Genomic DNA, 27,160 nt, shown 5'->3' on the forward strand with positions numbered 1-27,160 from the left:
ATATTCACAGCAATCTTTAAAAAAGAACAACAATGTTGGAGAACTTAAAAACTATTGCAAAGCTACAGTAAACAAGATAGTGCTGACCTGACATAAGGATAACAAACAGAAAATCAGAATCAAATAGAGACCCAGAAATAGTTACATGTATGAGCTTCTGAGTTTTAACAAAGTCAGTAAAATGATTCAATGAGAAAAAGCATAGTCTTTTCAACAAATGGTGCTGGAATAATTGATCTCTATATAGACAAAATAAACCTCAATTTATGCCACACAGTTATCAAAATTAAAAGCTAAAAAAGAAGGCTTTTAAAGAAAAGCATCTTTGTGACTTGGGAGTAGGCAAAACATTTTTAGGCCACAAAAAGCAGTAACTAGTATATATTTAAAATGATACATTAGATAGCTTCAAGATGAAAATCTGCCTTTCAAAATTACCATCAATAAAATGCATATATGATCCCTATATTGAAGGGTAACTTCAGAGGACTAGTTCTTAGATACATAAATAATCGTCCAGCTCAGAGATAAAAATACAAAAACAAAATTAAAATACGGAGAAAAATTTGAATAAATGCTTCATTAAAGGATATACATGGTTGTTCCATATTTATATGAAAAGTGATTAATATTAATTATCAAGTAATAGCAAATTAATAATGTGAAATTCCACAGAACAGCCACCAGAATGGCTTGAATTAATAAAATTGCTAATATTAAATGTTAGTGAACTTGTGAAACATGAAATTCTCTTTCATATTTGATGGAAGATGATGAAATAAAATTTGTATTTTAAAAAAGGACAAGAAAGTTTAAAAGTAAAATTCTCTCTCTTAGCTTGGGCCTCCTCCCTCTGTTCCTAAAGTGCAGTGTACATCTGTGCCTCATGTTAACCAGAGCAGCTCAAAGGTGGAAATGCCTGCTCCATACGAAGATCTTTGTCTTTCCTTCTTCTGACACTAGCTATGTAACCTCTTAAAAGAATAACATTTTTTCCCATATCTATAGGGGGTCATAATGACTTGCTGCTCCCCATGTACTGTGCTTGTGAAAAGTGAAAGTGTTAGTTACTCAGTTGTGTCCAACTCTTTGCAACCCCATGGACTATAGCTAGCCAGTCTTCTATGTCTATGGAATTCTCCAGACAAGAAATACTGGTGAGTGAGTGAATGAGTGAAAGTCACTCAATCACATCTGACTCTTTGTGACCCCATGGGCTACATAGTCCATGGAATTCTCCAGACCAGAATACTGGATTGGATAGCCTTTCCCTTTTCCAGTGGATCTTCCCAACCCAGGGATTAAACCCAGGTCTCCACATTGCAGGTGCATTCTTTACTATCTTAGCCACAAGGGAGGCCCAAGAGTCCTGGAGTGGGTAGCCTATCCCTTCTCCAGTGGAGCTTCCCAACCCAGGAAATTGAACCGGGGTCTCCTGCATTGTAGGCAGATTCTTTACCAACTGAGATACCAGGAGTGGGTTGCCATTCCCTTCTCCAGGGGATCTTCCCGATATAGGGATTGAACCTGGGTCTCCTGCACTGCAGGCAGGTTCTTTACCATTTGAGCCACCAAGGAAGGCCCTTGTACTATACTTACTTGGACTATTAGTCTTTGGTGAACTTCATGTAAAATATCAGTATATCCTGTGTCTTGAAAATGTACATGACTGTGCCATCCCCTTCTGACAGACAGAACAGCTCTCAGGGCTTCTGAGAGTTTGTCTCCTGGATTATAATCTTTAGTATGGCTTGAATAAGATTTCCTTTCATTAATTCTTCTTAGCTTGACTGTTAACTGAAATTTCATTGACGAAGAGTTAAATGATACAACCACTTTGGAAAGTTCTGGCATTTTTATATAAAACTGAACATGGCTAGATACAGCCCATGCATCTTTCAATTAGGAAAATGCATAAATAAAATATTGTATGTTCATACAGCCAATCAGCAATAAAGCAGAAGGGATACAGACAATATCATGGATAGATCTCAAAAACACTGTGTGGAATGAAATAAATTTTACAAAGAATAGTGCATCTTCTATGATCAATTTATGTTAGTACTAAAAAAAGTGAAGTCACTCAGTCATGTCCGACTCTTTGCGACCCCATGGACTGTAGCCTATCAGGCTCCTCCATCCATGGGATTTTCCAGGCAAGAGTGCTGGAGTGGATTTCCATTTCCTTCTCCAAACCTAATATAGGGTTAAAAATAAAAGGAGAGTAGAGTTTGTTTCTGGTGGGTCATGGTAGGAATTTACCAGGAGATAAATGAGGGAACTTTCTTGAGTGATGATGTTTTTATCTGACAAAATTTTGGGTTACACAAGTGTATGCATTTTTCAAAACCCAGAAAATATGCATTTAGGCTTTGTGAATATCATTGCATAATTATTTTACAATGAAAGGAAAGAAACTGTAAGTGATCTTGAAAGCTAGTTAATGATGTACATGCTGAAGTGATAAGGAAAAGTGTACAGATTTATACAACTTATGCTTGAATGAATAAAAATAAGATATATTGGTGGGTGGATAGTTGAAATGTATACATAATGAAAGACAGAGAAAACTGATACTAGAAGAATCTAGCTGGGGTTATAGGTACTTTCTGTAAAATACTCTTAACATGTAGTATGGGCTTCCCTGGTGGCTCAGTGGTAAAGAATCCACCTGCAATGCAGGAGACCTGGGTTCAATCCCTGGGTTGGGAAGATCCCCTGGAGAAGGGCATGGCAACCCCCTCCAATATTCTTACCCACAAAATCCCCATGGACAGAGGAGCCTGGGCGGGCTACAGTCCATGAGGTTGCAAAGAATCCGACACGACTGAGTAACTAAGCACAACATATAGAATGCTTGAGAATGTCTGTAATAAGTTGTGGGGAAAGAAGGTGTGGTCACAGATCTTATAGGATTATCCAGTTTTGGGGGGTAAAGTTTGTCAAATTGTGTGCTATGAAAATCTAAATTAAAAAAAGTTAACTGATGCTAATGTTTGATGATTATTGACTATAATACAGATATTAATGACATACAGGAATACTTGAAAAAATGTGTAATTCCTGTTGCTAAATCACAATAGTAATATAAATGTTATATTATTCAAAATCTGTATTTTACAATATTTCCAGGAAAGGAGTATCTAGAAAATACATCTGATATTAATAGTTTACCTGGCAATTCAAGAGTTTTAGGTATTTCTGGATAAAAATAAACTCATATTTACTACCATATTACGAAAATTCAAGTATGTCGAAATAATAAACATATGTAATAAAATTCCAATAAGAATCTCAGTAGAGTCTCTTGAAACTTAAAACTTTATGTCAAAATATTTTTAGAGGAAAAATATGTATGACAGTTATCAGATTTGTTAAATGAAGGTAAAGTAGGAGACTCGCCTTTTAAAATTAGAACTTAATATAAAGGTATTTTAATTAAAATGATATAAAAATTATAAAAAGAAAATTTGGTCAATGAAACACAATACAATCTAAAACAAATGGCAAGTATATATGAGAAGTTAATATTTGACAAGCTATAGCAATCATTTTGGGGTGGAAAATATGAGGTTATTTAATAAATGATGCTTAATAAGTTGAATTTCCATACAGAAGAAATAAAATTACTTAAACTCTGTAAGAATAATTTCTAGATTTATCTATTAAAATATGAATAAATTAGGGACTATTTTCCAATAGAAAATTGGAAGAAAATTCAGAACATAATTTCCCATTTACTCAAAATATAAAACTAAGAAATAAGTTAGTGTACAAAATAAACAATAAAATTAGAAGAAATCCACATCTAGAAAAGGGAAACCTTAAAACAAAAATAAAGCCCAGAAATCATAAGGAAAAAGAATTTAGATCATTTACAATTTCAGTCTTTGGTTGGACTGATTTTCTCTAGTTGCCCTCCACTTCTCATACTAGCCTAGAATCCCTTTAGAATGCCCTGGGCTCAGATTAGAGATTCAAATCAGACTAACCCTAGATATAAGTAGACTTTTGACAACAGAATATCAACAGTTAAATGATGCCCTGAGTTTCTTCTCTATTGAAATTTTCAAGCTTTCACTGAAGAAAGTTTAAAACATACACTTATTCATTTTACTACAAAATACTTTATAAAAGGCCTGTTGAAAAATGAAGCCCACATATATTGGAATAACTTGTGGATTTCTATGTCATTAGTCTCTGGAATTAGTGAAGAACAATTGTGTTCATTTTTATAGCATTATAGTAATCACAGTAATGGATTGCAGAGGAGTTTTCATAGTGGGTACTCAGGGATTATAGCAGAGAGAAGCATCAATGTTGAACTGAAGTCATTCCCATACCCAAGGTCAGGGGCAGCAACGGAAAGCTCCAGGCTGCGACGGCGCAGGAGCGGCCGAGAGGGGCTACCCCATGTCCGAGGTCAGGGGCAGAGGACAAGAGGAGCAACCGCACGTCCAAGGTCAGGGGCGGCGGCCGGGAGGAGCTACCCCACGTCTGAGGTCAGGGGCTGTGGCCGAGAGGAGCAACCCCGCGTCCAAGGAGCCACAGCCGTGCAGGCACAGGAGGGCCGAGAGTAGCTACTCCATGTTCAAGGTCAGGAGGGACGGCTGTGACAAGACACCCCTCCTCCAAGGTAAGGAGCAGTGGCTGCGCTTTCACGTTCAAGGTAAGAAAACCCAAGACGGTAGGTGTTGGGAGAGGGCATCAGAGGGCAGACACACTGAAACCATAATCACAGAAAACTAGCCAATCTGATCACATGGACCACAGCCTTTTCTAACTAAATGAAACTAAGCCATGCCTTGTGGGGCCACCCAAGTCGGATGGGTCATGGTGGAGAGATCTGACAGAATGTGGTCCACTGAAGAAGGGAATGGCAAACCACTTCAGTATTCTTGCCTTGAGAACTCCATGAACAGTATGAAAAGGCAAAAAGATAGGATACTGAAAGAGAAACTCCCCAGGTCGGTAGGTGTCCAATATGCTACTGGAGATCAGTGGAGAAATAACTCCAGAAACAATGAAGGGATGGAGCCAAAGCAAAAGCAATACCCAGCTGTGGATGTGACTGGTGATAGAAGCAAGGTCTGATGCTGTAAAGAGCAATATTGCTTAGGAACCTGGAATGTCAGGTCCATGAATCAAGGCAAATTGGAAGTGGTCAAACAGGAGATGGCAAGAGTGAACGTCAACATTCTAGGAATCAGGGAACTAAAATGGACTGGAATGGGTGAATTTAACTCAGATGACCATTATATCTACTACTGTGGGCAGGAATCCCTTAGAAGAAATGGAGTAGCCATCATGGTCAACAAAAGAGTCTGAAATGCAGTACTTGGATGCAATCTCAAAAATGACAGAATGATCTCTGTTCGTCTCCAAGGCAAACCATTCAATATCATGGTAATCCAAGACTATACCCCAATCAGTAACGCTGAAGAAGCTGAAGTTGAACGGTTCTATGAAGACCTACAAGACCTTTTAGAACTAACACCCCAAAAAGATGTCCTTTTCATTATAGGGTACTGGAATACAAAAGTAGGAAGTCAAGAAACACGTGGAGTAACAGGCAAATTTGGCCTTGGAATATGGAATGAAACAGGGCAAAGGCTAATAGAGTTTTGCCAAGAGAACGCACTGGTCATAACAAACACCCTCTTCCAACAACACAAGAGAAGACGCTACACATGGACATCACCAGATGGTCAACACCAAAATAGATGGATTATATTCTCTGCAGCCAAAGATAGAGAAGCTCTATACAGTCAGCAAAAACAAGACCAGGATCTGACTGTAGCTCAGATCATGAACTCCTTATTGCCAAATTCAGACTTAAATTGAAGAAAGTAGGGAAAACCACTAGACTATTCAGGTATAACCTAAATCAAACCCTATATGATTATACAGTGGAAGTGACAAATAGATTTAAGGGACTAGATCTGATTGATAGAGTGCCTGATGAACTATGGACGGAGGCTCGTGACATTGTACGGGAGACAGGGATCAAGACCATCCCCATGGAAAAGAAATGCAAAAAAGCAAAATGGCTGTCTGAGGAGGCCTTACAAATAGCTGTGAAGAGAAGAGAAGTGAAAAGCAAAGGAGAAAAGGAAAGATATAAGCATCTGAATGCAGAGTTCCAAAGAATAGCAAGGAGAGATAAGAAAGCCTTCCTCAGCAATCAATGCAAAAAATAGAGGAAAACAACAGAATGGGAAAGACTAGAGATCTCTTCAACAAAGTTAGAGATACCAAGGGAACATTTCATGCAAAGATGGGCTTGATAAAGGACAGAAATGGTATGGACCTAACAGAAGCAGAAGATATTAAGAAGAGGTGGCAACAATACACAGAAGAACTGTACAAAAAAGATCTTCATGACCCAGATAATCACAATGGTGTGATCACTCACCTAGAGCCAGACATCCTGGAATGTGAAGTCAAGTGGGCCTTAGAAAGCATGACTACGAACAAAGCTAGTGGAAGTGATGGAATTCCAGTTGAGCTATTCCAAATCCTGAAAGATGATGCTGTGAAAGTGCTGTACTCAATGTGCCAGCAAATATGGAAAACTCAGCAGTGGACTGGAAAGGTCAGTTTTCATTCCAATCCCAAAGAAAGGTAATGCCAAAGAATGCTCAAACTACCGCACAATTGCACTCATCTCACAGGCTAGCAAAGTAATGCTCAAAATTCTCCAGGCCAGGCTTCAGCAATACAGGAACCGTGAACTTCCAGATGTTGAAGCTGGATTTAGAAAAGGCAGAGGAACCAGAGATCAAATTCCGCACATCTTCTGGATCATGGAAAAAAGCAAGAGAGTTCCAGAAAAACATCTATTTCTGCTTCATTGACTATGCCAAAGCCTTTGACTGTGTGGATCACAATAAACTGTGGAAAATTCTGAAAGAGATGGGAATACCAGACCACCTGACCTGCCTCTTGAGAAACCTGTATGCAGGTCAGGAAGCAACAGTTAGAACTGGACATGGAACAACAGACTGGTTCCAAATAGGAAAAGGAGTACATCAAGGCTGTATATTGTCACCCTGCTTATTTAACTTATATGCAGAGTACATCATGAGAAACGCTGGGCTGGAAGAAGCACAAGCTGGTTCAAGATTTCTGGGAGAAATATCAATAAGCTCAGATATGCAGATGACACCACCCTTATGGCAGAAATTGAAGAGGAACTAAAAAGCCTCTTGATGAAAGTGAAAGAGGAGAGTGAAAAAGTTGGCTTAACGCTCAGCATTCAGAAAACGAAGATCATGGCATCTGGTCCCATCACTTCATGCCAAATAGATGTGGAAACAGTGGAAGCAGTGTCAGAAGTTTATTTTTTTGAGCTCTAAAATCACTGCAGATGGTGATTGCAGCCATGAAATCAAAAGACGCTTACTCCTTGGAAGGAAAGTTATGACCAACCTAGTAGCATATTAAAAAGAAGAGACATTACTTTGCCAACAAAGGTCCATCTAGTTAAGGCTACGGTTTTTCCAGTGGTCATGTATGGATGTGAGATTTGGACTGTGAAGAAAGCTAAGTACCGAAGAATTGATGGTTTTGAACTGTGGTGTTGGCAAAGACTCTTAAGCGTCCCTTGGACTGCAAGGAGATCCAACCAGTCCATCCTAAAGGAAATCAGTCCTGGGTGTTCTTTGGAAGGACTGATGCTGAAGCTGAAACTCCAGTACTTTGGCCACCTCATGCAAAGAGCTGACTCAATGGAAAAGACCCTGATGCTGGGAGGGATTGGGGGCAGGAGGAGAAGGGGACGACAGAGGATGAGATGGGTTGATGGCATCACCAACTCGATGGACATGAGTTTGGGTAAACCGTGGGGGTTGGTGATGGACAGGGAGGCCTGGCATGCTGCGATCCATGGGGTCGCAAAGGGTCAGACACAATTGAACGACTGAATTGAATTGAACTGAAGTCATTCCTCTGCCTATGTTTTCCAAGCAATTCAATTTTGGTGTTTAGATACCAAAAATGTAACAAGATTTTCTTTTTAAGGTGTTTTGCAATTCTCAAATTTGAAAATGAGTGGTCAAGATCTCTAGAATTCTCAACATTCTAAGAAAATGATTCAGACTTCTCTTACTCTAAGTTGTAAGATGCAATTACTAAATGCAAACAAAAGCAGAACTTGAGTATGATGTATCTTGTTCTTGCTAAATATTAAGACAGTATTCAGAGATAGAGTTGGCACTCATTATTTGCCATTTCAAGGGTGAAATAAATGGAGAACTGAACAGAAAAATGTTTTAAGAAGAAATAATACAAAGCAAACTGTGACCTGAACATATGTTCTTATACTATCTCGTCACTGTTACTGTCTTACCACTTTAGGCTACCCCGAGCTTGCTTTAGCTGCAAAGGACATGGTTTCTGTTATCACGTTTGTATTATTGCCTGCCCATTTGCACACCCTTCATAGTCTCTTTCTGAAAATTAGATCAAACAGATCCCTCTGTCAATCATTACTCCCAGTTCTCAAGTAAAGGGAAGCATCTCATGCACATTTGCTACTAACTCTAAATAAATATATAAATACATACAGAGAATGAAGGAACAAAAGGAAGGAAGGAGGAAAGAGAGGGAGGGACGAGAAAAGGGAAGAGAGGAGCAGTATGGGGAAGGGAAGGGGAGAGGAGAAAAACACTACTTCATCATCACTTTTTTTTTTTCCTCATAGGTAGAAAAAATACCAGCAAAGTATTTTACCTCTTTACTGACAAATTCTCTCAGGGAAAAAACCCATACCATTTAATAACTGATGGCTTTTCCTTGAACACAAGAATGATGCAAATTAAAGCTCCATGTTTCCAGAGATTAATTAGGAGCCTGTCAACCTCACATTTTTGTTTTAAATTATATACATATGAGAATGGAAATGATGAAAAGATCCCAATTCTATCATTAAATATTAACTCATTTTACTGATTCAAAGTCTAGATTCTTGCCTTATTCTTGAACTGGGAGAATTGATGACTGAGGGGTTTGTTTGATCTAATTTTCAGGAAGAGGCCATAAAGGGTGTGCAAATGGGCAGGAAATAATACAAATGTGAAAACAGAAACCATGTGCTTTGCAGCTAGAGAAAGCTCTGCTGCTGCTGCTAAGTCACTTCAGTCGTGTCCGACTCTGCGCGACCCCATAGAGGGCAGCCCACCAGGCTCCCCAGTCCCTGGGATTCTCCAGGCAAGAACACTGGAGTGGGTTGCCATTTCCTTCTCGAATGCATGGAAGTGAAAAGTGAAGTCGCTCAGTCATGTTTGACTCTTAGTGAACCCATGGACTGCAGCCTACCAGGCTCCTGCATCCATGAGATTTGCCAGGCAAGAGTACTTGAGTGGGTGCCATTGCCTTCTCCAGGGTAGCCTAAAGTGGTAAAACAGTAACAGCGATAAGTCAATAGAATGCAGATCCCAACAATCCTTGGACAACGGGCATTACATTATACATTTTATCACTTCTGACCAAAGACTGCAGAAATTCTATTGAACTGCAATAATTTAGCTACATATTAATTAAAGAAAAAAAAAAAAAGAACATTTATACTTGGACAATTTCAGGCAAATAGGCTATGATGTCTTTAATGACTATTTGTTGTTTAGTTAACAAATATGTCCCTGCCAAAAACCAGGATCACTTGATATAAAAAAAATAAAGAAACTCCATGTATGTATGTTTAAAAGTCACATGAAGACTAGTGCAGACCTTGGCACAGATTAAGCATTCATCAAACAGCTGTTGAGTAAATAAATTATAGCAACCTACTACATATCCACACCAAAATATTACCTAAACTCTATAATAAACTTTTTGAAATGTTTCTTTCTAAAGTCTTTTCTTCTTGACAGAAACAAAATCAAGGACAGCGTAACTTCTTACCCCTAAATTACACATTTACTTGGTCAACCGGTATCACCTTGTTGATTAGACTCAGGTGTCAACTAAGGGTACTTCTTATTGCCCTGAAAGGAAAATTGTCAGCAGGGCTTGTAAGGACCTTCTCAGACACTGCTTTTAATCTTCAGTACACAAATGAATAATTGAATACTGCCATCATTACTGTGCTTTGCTTCTGCTTCAGTTTTGGAATTTAGATCAGCACCACTCATCTTGAGGGCTGCCAATCTGCTTTTAGCACTAGCAGATAAGTCTAGCTTAGCTCAGTGTTTTATGAATAATTAGAAAATAAAAGCCAGAAACATGATGTAATAATTATAATTTGATTCACATCCATATTTATGAAAGTTGAGACATGTCAGCAAGGTAATTAAAATAGCAATTGGTTCTTACTCCTTTTTTGGCAATAGGCTTTTCATAATGAAATTTGTGAAATGAGTACATAATTACTAAAATATAGAGGCAAAAAAGAAATGTTCCTTTTAGAACTTAGTAATTAAAATTTTTATTGAATGAAACTCTGGTATCTGTGGTAAAACACAGCTCAAAAAAGTAGGAATTTCAAGTAGTCATGTATGGATGTGAGAGTTGGACTATAAAGCAGGCTGAGCACTAAAGAATTGATGCTTTTGAACTGTGGTGTTGGAAAAGACTCTTGAGAGTCCCTGGACTGCAAGGAGATCCAACCAGTCAATCCTAAAGGAAATCAATTCTGAAGGAAGGACTGATGCTGAAGCTGAAACTCCAGTATTTTGGCCACCTGATGGGAAGAACTGACTCACTGGAAAAGACCCTGATGCTGGGAAAGATTGAAGGCAGGAGGAGAAGGGGACGACTGAGGATGAGATGGTTGGATGGCATCACTGACTTGATGGACATAAGTTTGAGCACGCTCAGGGAGTTGGTGATGGACAGGGAGGCCTGGCGTGCTGCAGTCCATGCGGACACAAAGAGTTGGACTGGACTGAGTATCTGAACTGAACTGAACTGAACTGAATGTTAGTCACATGTATCTTAGTAATATAATAACAAATGATACTACATTCCTTATACATAGACATTTAGTATCCTCATTATTCAGTTTTAATAATTAACAAAGTATAACCACACTACTATGTGTGAGATAGAGTGTTGGCTGTTACTGAACTAAAGATAAATAAGGAAGATGTAGTTCCTGTTCTAGTGGGAACACAACCTTGTTAAGTAGAAAAGGGAAAAATAATTTATACAAAAATGTTGAGTTGCCAGCTGAGAGTAGAATCATAAATCAAGACTATAACACACTATGAGATACTGTTTTCACATATTCTTCAAACTCCTAAATCCTTGGGGTTCAGTATAAAGTAGATAATTTTCATATTTGTCTTATTAAAAATACTTTGATCACATGAAGAGGGCCACTTTCTCTGTTATTAACTAGCTGTTTAAATCTGCGCTACTCACCTAGTGAGAAACCGCATTTTTAAAGGACTTTTATCACAGAAATATAAGGGCTGCAAAATTTACTGTTGTAAAAGTGTGACTTTTTTCATTAACATTTTTCAACTTGATTTTTCTAATTTTATTTGAGTATTTTTTCCACTCATCCACATAGGAAGGGCTGAACCTGCTCTTCATGAAATAAAATGAGTATTTTGCTCAATATTTTATTGTGTTTTCAAGACAAATACTCTCTCTCAGGTTAATATTTTAATTTAGCTTTAAAAATGATTTTAAATATGTAATTTATTTTTTAATATCAGTAAAAGGTTGTCTTTTTTTCATATCATAGGAAATGCATTTTAGTATGCTATCTGTGTTAGTCACTTAGTCGTGTCTGACTCTTTGTGACCCCATGGGCTGTAGCCCATCAGGCCCCTCTGTCCATGTGATTCTCCAGGCAAGAATACTGGAGTGGGCTGCCATTTCCCTCTCCAGGGGATCTTCCTGACCCAGGGATCGAACCCAGGTCTCCTGCATCACAGGCAGATTCTTTACCATCTGGGCTATAGGGAAGTCCAGTATGCTATTTACTTATTTGAAATTAATGATGGAATATAATATTGTATTGGTTTAAGGTATGATAATTTTAATATATGTATATATTGCAAGTATATATAATAACAATATATACCACTGCAAGTTATATATAATTTTATATACAATTTATATAATATATATTGAATATAACATTTCTTGAATTAAGAACAATAGATAAGTTGTTATCTAAACAATAGACTAGATTTTAGTATTTTAACTTTTATCAGTGATTGCCATGATTATCCTGGGGAGAATACACTATAAAATTGTCCTCTCAAACTGACAGACAGAGCTTATTTCACCAAATATATAAGATTAAAGAGTCCATCATAGGGCAGTTAAGTTCTGCCTTTTACTGATGATTGTTTCCTTTGGTTTCTATATTTCCCTCTACTTAACCTTCTCTGACTGTTTATAGCTTTCTCTCATTGTCTGCCTCCCCTTTTTTTATGCCTATGCATGCCATATATTTCATTATCTACATCAGATTTTCTGAAATCCCTATTTGTATCAGTCCTCCTGTCAACATCCTCCATAACTGCCTTTTCTTTTCTTTTTCCACACTTCTCCTGTCTGATATATTTATTTTATATCCATTGTACATTTGTAGAGGAAAAGTATACAGAAGGATAGAATAGTAACTCACATGTTCTTGCCCTCTATCAAATAGCTGATTATCTATTTACCGTGTAGACAGGGAGTGTCAACTCCTTATACAGTTTTGTAGCATATTTTCTACTTCGGTTCTTTATATATCAAGGGCCATCCTCAGTGATAGAAACTAGTGTAGAGGCCAGGACTTACCTGAGGTCTTGGGAAGGTTCTGCTCTGATGTGTGGTGTCTCAACAGAGTGCCCGAACACTGCTCCTTCAGTGCCTGAGGGCAACCAGAATGCAAGAGTCAGTATAAGCAAATACACAGACACAGTAGTTTTCTTCTATTTTTATGCATTAAATATTCTTCTAAGAATGGGCAAACTTAAAATAGGACTGCTGCTGCTGCTGCTAAGTTGCTTCAGTTGCGTCCGACTCTGTACAACAAATAAGAAGAGAAAACCTGGAAAAAGAGTTCAAGGTCGTGAAGGACCAAAAGGGGCAAATCTAAGTCCCACCATTAGTTGCTGTTCAGTTGCTAAGTCGTGTCTGACTCTTTGCAGTCCCACCGTGTTGACCCCTTTTAAGATGATCTCATTCGTAAAAGTTCAGACTGAGGGAAAATTGTAACCCTCTGATCACAGAACAAATATCTCTCTCTTTCCTGTTCCTTTATTCTCAGGTAAGTGAATTTGAAGTAGGGATATGTTACAATATTCAGTTCTTGTTACAAACAGCAAAGTTGAAATGAAAATGTGGGCAGTGAGCTCTGATGTAGTATAGTATTAACTGTTTAAAGGCATGGGTTTCATGGGGGCATTTAGCATTTCACCCACAAGCAGCTCCCACCTTTAGTTAAAGTGATCATCGAACTGCAGAGAACAGGGCACCTTACTTTTACTTTTGTGAAATTAAGGCTCACTCTAAAACCATAAATGGCTAGTACTCATTAGAGTGGACTTTATGTGGGATCATAGTTGTCTCAAGTGGTCATGTGCTCAGGCAGTTGAATGATATTCTATCTAAACTTTTGTTTATTATTGCCATTCGATTTTCCCAGATGAAAAGGGTTCTAATTTAACTGAGAAAAATAAAACGATTTTCTTTTCCAAAAATCAAATGCAAAGACGTTTGTTAAAGATGATGAAAAGACACAGCCTCCTTTTTTTCTTTTGTAATTTTACATAAATGAAATCATTCCCTTGGAAATAAACTCTATTATCTTTTGGTTTAATCTTATTCAAACATCTTGGTGTAAGAATGTCATACCTTCTCCATCAATGGCTCCAATATTAGCTCGATAATACAGTGCAAATACAAATACAGACTTCATACATTTAATGTGAAGCTGCTTCTACTTATCATGAATAACAGTGTAAAGTAAATTGATTCCATAAGGAATGAAGAAAGTGCCATTAAGAAATTACAGAAAGCATTTAAATTCCTTAAAAGTAAGTGTATATATGGGGAGATATACTACAATCACCAGAGGACTCTACATAAAACAGTAATGCAGATCTTCCACCTTGAATCACGGAGGAAGAAATTATTTTCAAAATCTGTTACTTGGTTCCATCTATATTATGGTTCGAAGTGTAAATGTATAAGGTTCTGCTGCTGCTACTGCTGCTAAGTAGCTTCAGTCATGTCTGACTCTGTGCAACCCCATAGATGGCAGCCCACCAGGCTCCCCCGTCCCTGGGATTCTCCAGGCAAGAACACTGAAGTGGGTTGCCATTTCCTTCTCCAATGCATGAAGTGAAGAGTGAAAGTGAAGTCGCTCTTAGCAACCCCATGGGCTGCAGCCTACCAGGCTCCTCTGTCCATGGGATTTTCCAGGCAAGAGTACTGGAGTTGGGTGCCATTGCCTTCTGTTCCTGTAAATTCCTAAGATTACAGATTTTAGTTTGTAAACTAAAAACCATCCACCATTGTTAACCTCTTACTGGATTTTAGTAGTTGTTGTTGGGTTTTTTTGTTTTGTTCTATTTTTTCCTAGAGAGGCTATGTAGGGCATACTGTTTATTTATTTAACTGTTTTCACACATTTAGAGCAATTATTTCTCTAAGGAGTTTTCTCTTTTGATATTTTGTAAAATATTTTATTTATGTTAGTGAACAATTCTCAGAAATAAGTCTTTGGAAGTAAGATAACATTTTTAGATAAAACTCTGATTTTGTGATTGTGGAGGGTGGCATTTGAATAAATATTTTACATAGTTCCATTTCTCAAGGAGAGATTCCTTTGGCATTTTAACATAATATGTATTTTACAGATGGGATAGATATCCATGTGCAGGGTTCAAAAATTAATTTCTATTATTTTATAATTTTGAAAACTTCCCAGATAAGATGCCAGAAACATAATTAATGAATAGTAGCAAAATTTATTTTGAGACAGAATGCCACATATAGTAACTTAGTACAGAATATAGTAGTGAAAGTAGAATGTTATCAAACATTTAATTTTATAGTGAGGATGAAAACCTGATAAAGGTCTCAGTTCTAAGTATCAACAGAAAAATATTGGTGATTTTGTTAAGAAAATATTCTTGAATAAAAAATGTATAATCATACCATCTAAGGGGCTAAATTGAAAACTGCATAACATAAATAATTAACTAGCTTCAGACTTCCAGATAATGAGAAAACTAATCTCATCCTCTCACTTTGTGTCCCAAAATGAGTCAAAAGGGCATCAGTAAATAAGCAATAAGGATGATCTTAAAAGGAAATCAGTGAGGAAGAATAAAAACCATCTGAGCCAGAAACAAACTCTCATAGTATAAAAAACTTAAAAATGTATAAATATAGATTTTCCATGAACAGGAAAGTTCTACAAATACCAGATTATTGGTGGGGTTGCCAGACTTAGCAATTTAAAATACTCGACACTGAATTAATTTTGAAGTTTGGTTAAACATAAAATCATATTTTAGTATAAGTACACAAACTTGCAGGGGATATACTTATTCTAAAAATCATTTGTTGTGTGTTTGAAATTCAAAATGTACTTGGCACTATATATTTTACCTGGTAAATCTAACCATTGTGTGTGTGTTAGTCGCTCAGTCGTGTCTGACTCTGTGATCCCATGGACTGTAGCCCCCCAGGCTCTTCTGTCCATGGATTACTCCAAGCAAGAATACTGGAGTGGGTTGCCATTCTCTTCACCAGGGGATTTTCCCAACACAGGGATCGAACCTGCATTTACTGCATTGCAAGCAGACTCTTTACCGTCTGAACCACCAATAATATAACCATTAGTCAACATTTATTTGGGACAAAAAGTACAGATCTGCTTTACCCTCACTTCAGGAAAAGAAAAATGTGTGATGAATTCTCACATCTTAAGTTACAGAAACCATGGAAATCAAAAAGGAAGAGAGACAAAATAACAGAGAAAAAGGAACATAACTTAGACATTTATTAATACATACATTTAAACTTATTGACTAAATAAATATTTTTTGTTTATTGCTTTTGAGAAGGATTGTTCAAAAGGGCAGAGTGTCAGTTATGCTTCATTGTATAGGTGCTAAAGGATATTTCAGATAATTTAATGTGAATATTATAAGATGTAGAGAAAATAAAGACTTAGTTTTTGTAATGGACAGGAAAAATGAGGCAGGCAAACCTCATGGTCAAAAAATACTGGCTCTCATTCATATGATAATTTCTAGCCTCAAAACAAAATAATAACAATGTCATATTTTTGGTAAAAAGAAGACAGAGTATATGAATTATGGTCCTACTTTATATATAAAAACAGTTTTAGATATAAGCTACTAGGGTAGGATACTATTCTTTACAAATGCCTAACATAAAATAACTCCCCCACCATTAAAAAATCAACAAAAATAAAGTTATATATCCTTCCAAATACGGCTGTCCATAAATGCAATACTAAAGCTATTCAGTATCAACTATTGGCCTCCCTATATCCTTTGGGAAGGCCAACGCAGGACAAGAAAAGGAAGCCCCAAACACCTGGCACTCCCAGCTCCTCAACTTGATAGTAAGTGAAAAAAAGTTCTGTGTGATGTAGTGACTCTCCAGCCACTGTCAGCTTCATGAATTCGATTGTGGTTAATTTCAGATAATATTTTACCGAGGGTTTTGGCTTTGTGTAGAAGAATCTGTGATCAGTTATATATTATGGCAGAAAGTGAAGAGGAACTCAAAAGCCTCTTGATGAAAGTGAAAGTGGAGAGTGAAAAAGTTGGCTTAAAGCTCAACATTCAGAAAACGAAGATCATGGCATCCGGTCCCATCACTTCATGGGAAATAGATGGGGAAACAGTGGAAACAGTGTCAGACTTTATTTTTCTGGGCTCCAAAATCACTGCAGATGGTGACTGCAGCCATGAAATTAAAAGACATTTGCTCCTTGGAAGGAAAGTTATGACCAACCTAGATAACATATTCAAAAGCAGAGACATTACTTTGCCAACAAAGGTCCATCTAGTCAAGGCTATGGTTTTTCCTGTGGTCATGTATGGATGTGAGAGTTGGACTGTGAAGAAGGCTGAGCACCGAAGAATTGATGCTTTTGAATTGTGGTGTTGGAGAAGACTCTTGAGAGTCCCTTGGACTGCAAGGAGATCCAACTAGTCCTTTCTAAAGGAGATCAGCCCTGGGATTTCTTTGGAAGGAATGATGCTAAAGCTGAAACTCCAGTACTTTGGCCACCTCATCCAAAGAGTTGACTCATTGGAAAAGACTCTGATGCTGGGAGGGATTGGGGGCAAGAGGAGAAGGGGACGACAGAGGATGAGATGGCTGGATGGCATCACCGACTCGATGGACGTGAGTCTGAGTGAACTCCAGGAGTTGGTGATGGACAGGGAGGCCTGGCATGCTGCGATTCATGGGGTCGCAAAGAGTTGGACACAACTGAGAGACTGATCTGATCTGATCTGATATAATACAAGGCAAAGATACCTCTATGCCTTGAAACGTTAGTTTTATTTAATTTTTCTCACTGACACTTGATAACATTATGTACATCTAAAAATGAAAAGCTCTAATCAGAGATTTTAAATACCTTATGATAAGGTTAGAATCTTGGAGTTCAGGTTTTCTTATGGGTACACTATATACTTTGAAATTAGTCAATTTGGGAAGCAATCCCAGCTCCTTTATTCCATCTAAATGACCTTGAGCAAGCTATTTAATCTCTCCAAACTCCAATTTCCATAGATACAAATACATATATGGCAATGCCAACCTTACAGGTCAGGTTAAGTTTTAAATAGGATAAAATGTACCAGTTTTTATGTAAGAATTCAATATTCCTTAATTCCCTCTATCAATTTTCTTTATGAAAGTCAGACACAGAAGACATACACATTATGTCTACAGAGTTAATGTCCCAACATAAGTCCACTCATTATTATGTGAAGTCTCTATTCCCAAATGTCAGAGCTTCAAGTAATATAGTCTCATGTTGAATTTTAAAATCTGAAATTTAGACACTGAAAAGATATTCTTGAATTTAAATAGTAGGTGCATTTTATTAATCAAAACTCTCACTAAGGCAAGGAATTCCTTAATGCGGCTGCTTGTACCAGTTAAGATCAATTGATGGATAAATAAGCTTTGAGAAAGAAGTTTCTTCTTAAAAAATGTCCAGCATGATCTTACTTTTAATTGGACTTCATCATAATGTTAAAATTAAGGGAAACAAAACAAAAATGCATAGTAGACACTTTCGTAACTAAAATGGATGGATTGCTATGATCTTTTTGTGTATTTTATACTTATTAGTTCTTTGTGCAGGATATAATAGAAATGCATCATTTGAATAACTGGAATAGGTAAAACAGTCATTAACTCTATCAGGAATTTAGTTTCCATTTAAAAATCAAAGGAAAAGTTAAAAAAAAAAAGAATAGTACAAGGCATCATTCCTTAGAATATTTCTCTTCTCAAAGTGATATCTTAGTCTTGTATTGGTAACAATTCCAACCTAAAATCTTAAGGTGAATGAATCTGAGTAATATCAACCACCTCTTGTATCTAATCCATGGGATTATTAGGAGACTTAAATAATCAAAATATTTATTAACATTCAGTTCAGTTAAGTCGCTCAGTCGTGTCTGACTCTTTGCGACCCCATGAATCGCAGCATGCCAGGCCTCCCTGTCTATCACCAACTCCTGGAGTTCACTCAGACTCACGTCCATCGAGTCAGTGATGCCATCCAGCCATCTCATCCTCTGTCTTCCCCTTCTCCTCCTGCCCCCAATCCCTCCCAGCATCAGGGTCTTTTCCAATGAGTCAACTCTTCCATGAGGTGGCCAAAGTACTGGAGTTTCAGCTTTAGCATCATTTCCTCCAAAGAAATCCCAGGGCTGATCTCCTTTAGAATGGACTGGTTGGATCTCCTTGCAGTCCAAGGGACTCTCAAGAGTCTTCTCCAATACCACAGTTCAAAAGCATCAATTCTTCGGCGTTCAGCCTTCTTCACAGTCCAACTCTCACATCCATACATGACCACAGGAAAAACCATAGCCTTGACTAGATGGACCTTTGTTGGCAAAGTAATGTCTCTGCTTTTGAATATGTTATCTAGGTTGGTCATAACTTTCCTTCCAACAAGTTAGCGTCTTTTAATTTCATGGCTGTAGTCACCATCTGCAGTGATTTTGGAGCCCAGAAAAATAAAGTCTGACACTGTTTCCACTGTTTCCCCATCTATTTCCCATGAAGTGATGGGAATGGAAGCCATGATCTTTATTTTCTAAATGTTGAGCTTTAAGCCAACTTTTTCACTCTCCACTTTCACTTTCATCAAGAGGCTTTTTAGTTCCTCTTCACTTTCTGCCATAAGGGTGGTCATCTGCATATCTGAGGTTCTTGATATTTCTCCCGGCAATCTTGATTCCAGCTTGTGTGTCTTCCAGTCCAGCATTTCTCATGATGTACTCTGCATATAAGTTAAATCAGCAGGGTGACAATATACAGCCTTGATGTACTCCTTTTCCAATTTGGAACCAGTCTGTTGTTCCATGTCCAATTCTAACTGTTGCTTCCTGACCTGCATACAGATTTCTCAAGAGGCAGGTCAGGTGGTCTGGTATTCCCATCTCTTTCAGAATTTTCCACAGTTTATTGTGATCCACACAGTCAAAGGCTTTGGCATAGTCAATAAAGCAGAAATAGATGTTTTTCTGGAACTCTCTTGCTTTTTCCATGATCCAGCAGATGTTGTCAATTTGATCTCTGGTTCCTCTGCCTTTTCTAAAACCAGCTTGAACATCAGAAAGTTCACAGTTCACGTATTGCTGAAGCCTGGCTTGGAGAATTTTGAGCATTACTTTACTAGCATGTGAGATGAATGCAATTGTGTGGTAGTTTGAGCATTCTTTGGCATTGCCTTTCTTTGGGATTGGAATGAAAACTGACCTTTTCCAGTCCTGTGGCCACTGCTGAATTTTCCAAATTTGCTGGCATATTGAGTGCAGCACTTTCACAGCATCATCTTTCAGGATTTGAAATAGCTCAACTGGAATTTCATCACCTCCACTAGCTTTGTTCGTAGTGATGCTTTCTAAGGCCCACTTGACTTCACATTCCAGGATGTCTGGCTCTAGATGAGTGATCATTAGGCAGCATTTTTAATTGCTGTTCCAAAATAGGGCTGAAGTTCAGGGCAAGTTCATTTAGATTTCAGGGCCAAAAATATTCCTATTTATTCATTATCTTCAAGTTTGATCCTGTGTGCTATTAAATGCATATACATTTTTTTGTTAATTAAATTGAAAGAGACTTTCTAAATCTTTATTATTATTATTCTATTTGAGATCAGGGGCCTTTTTCAATTCTGTGGTTCCATTTTCTAACACTTCATCTGTATAATACAGACATTCATTGGTATGTCTATCTGAAGTTGTAGAATAAATAAATGTTTTCTTTGGTTTGGAAGTAAGATGAAGAACACAGCAGCAGAAAGCTGCCTAGGAAGAGACCTGTTCATGAGGGTCTCTATATGCTGGGCTTCAAAGAAGGGGGCTAGGGTCTGGCACAGAGTGCTTGCTGCTCTGGAGAACCAGAAAGAAGAGAAAAGAGAAAACCCAGAAGGATCATGAACAAAGGAACCAAGAAAGACTGGAGCACTCTGTGAAAGGAAGCTAGGAAGGAGTTCAGTTCAGTTCAGTTCAGTCGCTCAGTCGTGTCCTACTCTGCGACCCCATGAATTGCAGCATGCCAGGCCTCCCTGTCCATCACCAACTCCCGGAGTTCACTCAAACTCAGGAGGAGAAACGTGTAAATGCTATTGTTATTTGTCTAGACAGTTGCCGACAAGCTCCCTTAACTGCCTTCAGTTTTTCAATAAAATCTACCATGACCATTATATATATATATATATATTTTTTTTTTTTTTGAAAGGGACAAAGAAGAGTATGAATGTCACTACCAGATCAATATGGGACAGAAGAGATAATACGAGAAATGAGGTGAAAAAGTTTAAGAGATCGGAGTATCTGTCTCCCTACCCCCTTTCCATGACAATTAATGGGAACTTAGGCAGCATTTTAAATTCCTGCAGTAGAATGGGGGTGAGGTTCAGAGCAAGTTTATATAGATCTCAAGGGCCAGAAGGATTGCTCTTATTCATTATCTTCAAATTTAAACCTATGCTTACTGGGTTTCCCTGATTGCTCAGATAATAAAGAACTCGCCTGCAATGCAGGAGACTGGGGTTTGATCCCTGGGTTGGAAAGATCCCTTGAAGAAGGGAATGGCAATCTACTCCAGTATTCCTGCCTGAAGAATTCCATGGACAGAGGAGCCTGGCAGGCTACAGTCCTTCGCATCACAGAGTCAGACATGGCTGAGTGACTAACACACACACATACTGAATATTTTGAATTCTTTGGCAGTATTCACACCTTGGTTTCTTTTCCCTTTATTTGTATCTCTTGCCACCCCTCCTCGCCCACCTTGGATCTAAATTGGTAAAGTAAAAGACTGGATAGGGAACACAGTTTCATTTTATTCCCAAATCTGCTCCTAAGTCATTCTTTGATTTCTGACAAGTATTTAAACCCTGCTCCCCAGTTGCTATTTGTAAAATGAAGCTCCAAATAAAATGATCCTCAGGTACCTTCAATTTTTAACTGTCACAGTTACATAATTTTTTCTCAGACATGTTGAAACCTGTACACTATACCTCTTTTCATTTCTCCTTAATACAAGTGGAAATAAATTTGCCCCTACAAATTGACAGAAAAGTTATTTGGGGGAAGGGGCAGAGTAATCACATTGGCAAAAGTAAATTATTAACTACCATTTCTTTTACTCCATTAAAATGAGTTTCTTGGAATTCTGAAAGCATCATTACCCTTTAAAAAGAGAAATGTCAACTCATTTTAGCATACACCATGTCTCTTACTTGTGTTACTTTAATAGTCTAAATGTTATTCCTCCTTCCAACTAACTGCATAAAATACCACCTATAACACCTAACCTATAAGAAAATGCATAATAATTTTCTCGGATACCATTTTTGCCCACCATTCAAGACTTGTGCCTGATAAAAACACAAATATCATGTATTAATTAACATTAATAACTGATGAAACTATTTACAGGTCAACAATGGAGACGCAGACATAGAGAACAGATTTGTGAACACATTCGGGGAAGGACAGTGTGGAACGAATTGAGAGAATAGTATTGAAACATATACACTACCATATGTAAACTAGATCGCTAGTGGAATTTGCTGTATGATGCCAGGTGCTCATCCCAGTGCTGTGTGACAACCAAGAAGGGTGGGATGGGCTGGGAGGTGGGAGGGAGGCCACAAGGGAGGGGACATATGTACACCTACTGCTGATTCATGCTGATGCATGGCAGAAACTAACACGACATTGAAAAGCAATTATCCCCCAATTAAAAATTGATATATTTAAAAAAAAAACCCTTCTGCTTGAATTTAAAATCCATTCATTCAGACTCCTTTTCCTGTACTCATTTATAAAATCATTTACTTATTTTCCCACCTTTTAAGGTAAATAAAATCTGTTCATTCTCCAAATAAATTTGGGGTTTACCACCAATTTGGAAGCTATCATAGCTATTCTGGGGGCTTCCCAGGTGACGCTAGTGGCAAAGAACCTGCCTGCCAATGCAGAAGACATAAAAGACGAGGGTTGATCCCTGGGTCAGGAAGACCCCCTGGAGTAGGAAATGGCAACTCACTCTGGTATTCATGCCTGGAGATTCCCCATGGACAGAGGAGCCTGGTGGGCTACAGTCCCCAGGGTCACACAGAGTTGGACACGACTGTAGAACTTAAGAAACATGGGTATCTATTCTGAAATTTTACATGCTAAATTATATGCTACTCCCCTTCTAGACTGAAAAAAAAATCAGACATTCCTTATATCCCACTGTATTCTTGTGTACAACATGGTATCTTACACATAAAAGGTAATTGGCAAATACTGATCATTAATTCACCACTTTCTTCTTGAAAGCTTTTTTCCTCTTTTTAACCCTTCTAGTTTGATTAATGGTACCATCATGCCCTAATAACTCAAGTCAGAAACTGGGGAACTATCCTGAGATGCCCTTTTTTGTTCAACATCCAGATTAGTTTACTTCTTCCTACAAATTGAGTATCACCTAAATTTTTTCTCAATTATTCCTTGATGCCACCACCAACTAACATTTGGAAACGCTAAGCTGACTATAATGCTTACTTAAGATGCTTCTGGAATCCAATTGTCTATGGAAGTCAAACCCAAATTCCTGAGTAGGGCTCACCTCTCAGCAGTTCTCTGTACTTTATACTCCAGTGACAATAAAACCTTTGCAGATTTTGAAATGTCTATAACTGTCAAGAGTATCACTTCTTTCTGTTGTTATTGTTTTCAGTCACTTAGTCATGGCCAACTCTTTGTGACCCCATGGACTGCAGCACACCAGGCTTCCCTGTCCTTCACTATCTCCTGGAGCTTGCCTCCATTGAGTCAGTGAGGCCATCCAACCATCTCATCCTGTGTCAACCCCTTCTCCTCTTGCCCTCAATCTTTCCCAGCATCAGGGGCTTTTCCAAAGAGTTTCTCATCCCTTTGATGGTAATCTACACATTCTTCAGGATCTGATTCTAGATGATTTTCTCCATGAAACATTTTCTGTACCCTTCATGCACTTCCTCTTTCTCTTTCTACTCAGCTTCCCCAACTCCTTATGAAAATTACTGTACATACTGTACATAGCAGTTATCATATTGCATTGAATTCATTTTAAACTCCTCCCCAGGAACTTATGAATTCCTTGAGCTCAAGGACTTTGTCCTAATATATTTTGTATGCTTAGTACTGATCTTAGATTCTGATATATAATTAAGGATCAGTAAATGAAAGAAAGAATGGGAATGAAAAAATTGATAAAAGTATGATTAACAAAAGTTATTTGTGGTATTTTATGATTGATATGTAAAACTTGCTGTTCCTGCTTCTCATTATATTTCTTTGTTTAATATTTCAATACAAATCAGGTTATTAATATCCTTAGGTGGTGGTCTGAATTTATTAACACTGTTATTGTGAGCCTACTCAGTGTTAATTTTTCTAGTAAAACAGGGAAACAATATTGTTAAATTGTCTCTTTGAAACACAAACAAACCCCTATCATGTTGTTCATTTGAGAGTAGAGAATAAGCTGCCAATATTTCTGAATATATATTATTTCAAAATCTGTTTTTACTTTTCAGTCAGCATTTTTCATAATTAAAAAGTACCTTAAGGCATTTTCTCTCAGATGGCAAATTATGTCCTTTTTTCTACTTCTGAAGGTTTTCAGAAGATAAAAAGAGATCATGGAAAAGATACTTGATGATCAGATGGAAAATACATTAGAAAAAAACTATTTCCCTCAAGATGAAATGTATTAAAAAATAAAATGGTTTGTCATTAACAAAGAAAATTAAACTTAAATATATCAAGACGTGAAATAATACAGAGACTCTTCCATTCATATTTTATAACCTTCAAGTAGCTTGTATTTTTCTAGCACTTATCTCTGATTTTTAGAGAGAAACAACTCTATGTTATTTCCTTCTATTCTTTTTAATGAGGCAAAAAATAACTGAAATTTAAAAGCGTGTGTGGAGAAAACAGAAAAGAAAAATCAGTATTTTCAAATTGAATGACACTTGATGGAAATTACATCTAGGAAGAAGATGTATAAATAATACCTCTTTCAAATTTTCACCTTCAGAAAAGAACGTTAGAAGGGCAGGCAGAGCTTTTATTATTCACTCTTAGGATATATATTTTCTGAAAATAATAAGTAATTCCAAGGTCTCTAATGACTAACATTGTCATTTTGCCCTTTTCCTTAATAATCACTAAAAGGAATAAGATGCAACATATGCCTGACATCTTTAAAAGTCTTAAATGAACACGTGTCACCAGAAGCACATCTTGAGCAACACAATCATAAGATTCTTTTATTATGGATTTATCAAAAGGCAGCTGCATGTGACAAATCAATTCAATGTACACACTCAGAGGCTGAAACATCAAAATATGAAATTACTTGATTGGAAACTATCTTATATTTGTTGTTATTTTTTTGCAAAACAGTTCATGAAAATTAATTAATGATGAGATTTGGAAAATTAATAAGATGAGCCCTCTATGTGAATTATTTATTTTACTACATTTAAATAATCTTTGCAGGCTTTTAGACACTTAATCTAGTAGTACAGTTTGTTTTGAGGTTTGGACATTTTATGTAAATGTCCAAATCTCAGATAGCATAGCTAATGCTAGGTTTGCTTCTTGAAGGTCACATTCATTTTCATGCAGGTACATTTTTCTGTATAGCGTTTTCTTTATAAACTTTCATTAATTAATCCACATGCAATTAAAGCTTTCTGATCCATGGGAAAATCATTTATCTCAAAATGTACAGTTAATTATACCATAAACTCAGGTTCTTTGGGAAAAGAAAGTGAATACTTTAAGCCTGCCTTTTCATCTTATTCTTCAGGCTCTTTATCCCTATTTAAACTATTTCCTGGAGAAAAGTAAGATGGTCTGTCTACCACTGTTAGTCATGACCAGGAAGACTGTGCTTCCGACTGGCATACCATGCTGATCATTACAGTGAAATGCACAAGAATAGGGACTCATCTCAGCAGCACTTTTACTTCCTAATGGTGTTTCCCTGATAACTTTTGACATATTGCCATTAAAGCACATTCTATGGAAAATAGAAATCCATAGAAAAGTTATCCAGAAGAGACAGTACCCAACTCTCTTTAGTGGCTTCAGATATGACACGTGTTTATGTATTTACAGATATACCTTGGAGATATTGTGGGTTTAGTTCCAAACCAGGGTAAGAAATCAAATAAAAGGAATAAAACAAGTTACACAAACGTCTTGGTTTCCCAGAGTACATAAAAGTTGTGTTTATACTATACTATAGTGTATTAAGTGACTTAAAAAAATGTACATACCTTAATTAGAAATATTTCCTTGCTAAAAATTGCTAACCATCATCTGAGCCTCCAGAGGGTCATATATATATTTTTTTTTTGCTGAGGGGATCAAAATATTGCAAGAATTATCAAAATGTGACACAGAGCTATGAAGTGAGCAAATGCTGTTGGAAAAATGGTGCTCATAGAATTGCTTAATACAGGGTAGTCCCACACCTTCAGTTTGTATAAAACACTGTATCTGCAAAGTACAATAAAGCAAAACACACACACACACAAATAAGGTATGTCTGTATTTGAAACGTCTTACAATCATTTATTTCAATTTTAAAAAAACAGTGTGTTCAAAAGATGCTAATTCTATAAACGGCTTTCTGGACCTGAGTTACACAGTTAACATATACACAAATCAGCATCTGAATGCAACTAGGACTTTTAAAATGGTATCTTATTAAACATAATTTACTTAGACTTTGCTTATCTCAAGATATCTAAATGATTCTAAAACATCAGAGTATCACCAGTCCTTTTCTGAGTGTCTGTGCAGTTGTGGACAAAATTATAATTTGGAATCTTTAAACAGGCAACCTGACTTAAAACATATGTTTTCATGCTTTTAGGAATAACCAAATTTTATAAAAATTGAGGTGAAAAATTCAAGTCTCAAAAGTCTATCCTTCAATAACAGGATAGTATGGCATTCATAGATAGAGGCCAGCTGGGGAACAGTCAGAAACAAAGCACTTGCTAATGCCAAAACAAATACCCTTCATCCTGCTCTTCCTGTGAGGTTGTTTTTGTTTTTCTTTTTACCTCTTGTTGTTCCAGATTGCTCCTGTGAATTTTATGTTATCACTGGCCATGTAATTCATTGTGTGCCAAAAGGGAAACAAAGAGAGCTTCATTTACTTGTGTTTGTTTTCTTCTCACAAGAGGTTTGGTAGCACTGCTTTTAATTAATATAAAGAAGTGGCAGGTTTTCACCAGAATTAACGTCGTTATCCTCTGTAATGACGGTTCTTCAGCCAAGAAAACCTGTCACAATCCCTGTCATGATTGCCATGAACACCTTTAAAAGTATCTTTAGAACAATCCCAAGCAGAGCAAGCCATTAAAACTTTACTCAAATCATAACCAGCTTAAGTATACACAGGCAAA

The 27,160-nt window shown here is 37.2% G+C and overlaps 1 protein-coding gene across 1 annotated transcript in view; it reads right to left on the reverse strand.

Moving 5' to 3' along the window:
- Positions 1–27,160, reverse strand: part of SGCZ (sarcoglycan zeta) — a 420,835-nt gene that overhangs the window by 15,423 nt on the left and 378,252 nt on the right. The window contains exon 4 of the mRNA XM_044937898.2: positions 12,745–12,817. Coding sequence (XP_044793833.1) covers positions 12,745–12,817 — 73 coding nt within the window. The remainder of the gene's footprint in view (positions 1–12,744; positions 12,818–27,160) is intronic.

Source organism: Bubalus bubalis, chromosome 1, assembly GCF_019923935.1.
Source record: "Bubalus bubalis isolate 160015118507 breed Murrah chromosome 1, NDDB_SH_1, whole genome shotgun sequence".
Classification (NCBI taxonomy): Eukaryota; Metazoa; Chordata; class Mammalia; order Artiodactyla; family Bovidae; genus Bubalus; species Bubalus bubalis.